General features: G+C 36.3%; 1 protein-coding gene across 4 annotated transcripts in view; it reads left to right on the top strand.

The window, feature by feature from the left end:
• The first annotated feature begins 1,031 nt into the window (after window positions 1-1,031).
• LOC102196604 (cyclin-dependent kinase D-1) overlaps window positions 1,032-3,436 on the top strand; it is a 5,979-nt gene continuing 3,574 nt past the window's right edge. The window contains exons 1-2 of one of the 4 annotated variants that reach the window (XM_005750822.1): window positions 1,032-1,146; window positions 2,562-2,717. In XM_005750822.1, coding sequence (XP_005750879.1) covers window positions 2,572-2,717 — 146 coding nt within the window. In that variant the 5' untranslated portion in view covers window positions 1,032-1,146; window positions 2,562-2,571. Of the gene's footprint in view, window positions 1,147-1,902; window positions 1,966-2,551; window positions 2,718-3,436 lie in introns of those variants that run through there. The other 3 variants (XM_013915343.1, XM_013915344.1, XM_005750823.1) reach the window with 3 other exon arrangements.

The raw sequence follows: 3,436 nt of genomic DNA, 5'->3' as shown, positions 1-3,436 counted from the left end.
CCACCCATGCATACATTCTCTTGTGCTTATCCTTGGGGGGGGGGGTTGGAGCCCATCCCAGCTACCATAAGGTAAGAGGCAGGGTACACCCTGGACAGGTTAGGGTACAGAGACAGACAACCATTTGAAGTCACACTGAACCAGCATGGCTACCAGGACAATGACCCCAAACACACATCCAGCCTGTGTAAGGGCTATTTGACCAAGAAGGAGAGTGATGGATGCCTGGCCTCCACATTCACCTGATCTAAACCCAATTGAAATGGTTTGGAGTGACATGCACAGCAGAGTGAAGGCAAAGGCGCCTACAAGTGCTCAGCATCTCTGGGAACTGCTTCAAATTTCCCACGTGTGGGACTAATAAAGGTTATCTTATCTTATCTTATCTTAAGACTGTTGGAAAACCATTTTCTGTTTTATTAGATACCTCATGAAGCTTATTGGGAGAATGCCAAGAGTGTGCAAAGCAGTAATCAAAGCAAAGGGTGGCTATTTTGAAGAATAAAACATGTTTTGAGTAATTTCACACTTTTTTGTTTACTAGATAATTCCATATGTGTTCATTCATAGTTTTGTTAAAAACCTAATAATAGTTCAAAACCTGCTAACACTAGCATGCTTTTGTGCTCACATTGGCTCAGCTTGTATTGAGCAGTTTCAGTCTAACGCACAAGACAGCTAAGGCTGATGGTAATTTAAGTATTTTGGTAGGTAATTGTACCAGTTAATAATTTGCATAAGGACATATCTGCATATTTCATCATCCCTTTTTCATTTTAGCATTTTTAGATGTACACATGTATATGTATACATATATCCACTAGCACTGCTGTTATATTTATTATGGATGTTGCTGCTATTTTGTTTTCCACACGGTCATCCAAATGTTAAAACTCTGGTCTCTGGCTCTGTCTTCTCTCCCACTGTGACAGCACGTGTCCTGTTTATCAAACATTATCTCATACCTGCATTTGTATTTACGCTGTGCTTCTTTCTTCACTTGTAATTAGTGTGCTACAGGATAGGACTGGCTTTGCTTAGGGCCATGAATCAGATTCAGGAAGGTGTTGAACAGGTTTAAAGAGCGCTAACAATGTCAACTCGTGTTCAGACCTGACAGAGCTGCGTTCCCTCAACAGCATAAAGGTAGGAAGAGAATCTTTTGTGGTTTAGAGATTCAAGAACAAAAAGGATCAAAGATTATATATATTTTAGCTTTGAGTGGTTTTAAATTTAAGTACAATTAAGTAATTGAAAAGTGTGTTTACTGAGGAGCTTCTCATGTATGTTTGTAAAACCTTGAGTTTGTCTTAAGTGAAAATGATTTGCTATACTGTGATCAACTTTAGTCATTCAGATACTGTGACTGCAAATGTTCTTGATAATAAGGACTATTTTGAAAGTTAAAAACTGCCTTCTTCAATCTCTTCTCTTGTGAACTGACCAGTCTGTCAACATTTCCTTCCTGTTTTGACTACACAGCTCTCTGTCTCTTTGTAAAACCTGTTCTATAATCCTGACATCAAGTCACTCTGCTGTCAGAATATTTGAAATGATAAGTGTGGTTGTAGATCAGGGTCCTGGTGTCTTTATTTATACAACAGCTTCAGTTACAGCTGAGTTACTGAGAACAGCCTGCCTGAACTTTACTATTCAGGTGCTCACTGCCCAAACTGTATTTCTAATTAAATAAATTAATTATTATTTGAGGGAAACAAAATGGTAGTTCAGTGAGATTATCAGTCTGTGGAACATTTTCATTCTTCTTAAGAATTTTCCGGTAAGGAATCTACGGTATTACTCAAGAGTGGTAACGCCCTTCCAGGGAATTTTTTTTTTAACTGAAGTTTATGTCTGACAGTCTGCTGACACCAATGAATGTTAGGTTGAAAGGTGAGTGAGAGCAGTTTTTCAGTCTCAGTTTGTTTGTGATTACGTTCGATATCTCAGTGAGATCTGAAAAAGGTAAACACATTTTATTTGCTGTAAGTTAAAATGGCAATACGCTAAACATAAATATAGTCAGTGCTGTTTAAATGACCTGAGTTTATTTGCTTTTTACTTTTACTTTTATTTATCAAGCAATATCTCTAGATAGTTACTGCTATGTTAGCTACTAATATTTTATATTTAATCTTGATCATTAAGGATACTCACAATGTGGTTTAAGAAGCATATTAGTCATATTTAATAATAATAAGTCATATTTTATAGTCCTTAAAATAACCTTGCTGTCCTGAATTGCTTTACTGAATTGTTGTTTTATCAATGTCTAAAGTGGAAAGTACTAAAAGTCACAGCAGCTAGTACCAGAAACAGAACAGAGTGATTTCAAGATCATCAAAAGCACTGAAAGTACAGGGTATTACTCACAATCGTTCTCCACCAAACATAAATATTTACTGGCTTGTATTACAATTACTCACGCTTATATCATATAACTAAACATTGTAGTTGTCACCAAACCTGAATATACTACAGAATATACTCCTTGTTATCAATTCTATCATTCTTTGTTTTGTGAGTAAAATGACCCTCCTCTCACTCTAAGGCTCTCACAGCGTCTCCTAGATGGCGTACTCCACCAGCACCCTTGCAGAGGGCTGTTTTGGGAAAGTGTACAAGGAGAAGTACAATGATACCTGGGCTGCTATTAAGAAAGTTCCTCAGCATCTCATCAGCTGGAAGGATCTGGAGAGAGAGAGTGAAGTGTACAAGTAAGCATATTAAGCATGGTTAATATTTTCAAAGACAAAAACAGCAATATGACATTATTACAAAACATAGTTGTATAAAATATATGGCAGACGGTGTAATTGCTGACAGACATTTAATACTTTTTTGCTTGCTTTTAACTAAATGTAACTGTTTATATGCTTTTTATTGCTAAACAGAGAAAACTATCATTCTGCATGTTTTTTATAGGCAAAAAGCATGTTCTTTATGCATTAACAGTCACATCACTGATAATTGATTTAAAGCTGGTTACATGGGTCCCCAGTAAGTATTTATTTCATACCTTCTATTTACTACATATTAGCATTGTCATTTCTGGGCTATAACCAAAGAGCATCATGGTGTAAAGCATAATATTAAAAAATGTGAATTGCACAAAAACCTACTGGCCAAGACTTGTCGGCCTTCTACACTCAGAACTGCCTTAAACTCTCTCCACAAAGTGCTTGAAACATTGCTCAGAGATTTTTGTTGATATTGGCATCATAGCTTCACACATGTGCTGCAGATCTGTACTTGTATGATCAAAATCTCCTTTTGCACCACAACCTTGAGGTGCTTTGAGAAAAAAAACTGAGTTCTGGTCATTCTTTAGATCATTATAAAGGTATCTATCTATCTATCTATCTATCTATCTATCTATCTATCTATCTATCTATCTATCTATCTATCTATCTATCTATCTATCTATCTATCTATC

This window comes from Pundamilia nyererei, unplaced genomic scaffold (genome assembly GCF_000239375.1).
Source record: "Pundamilia nyererei isolate P.nyererei 1_Seehausen unplaced genomic scaffold, PunNye1.0 scaffold00289, whole genome shotgun sequence".
NCBI lineage: Eukaryota > Metazoa > Chordata > Actinopteri > Cichliformes > Cichlidae > Pundamilia > Pundamilia nyererei.
The sequence above is the reverse complement of the archived record's forward strand: the minus strand, read 5'-3'. Positions and strand labels throughout refer to the sequence as shown.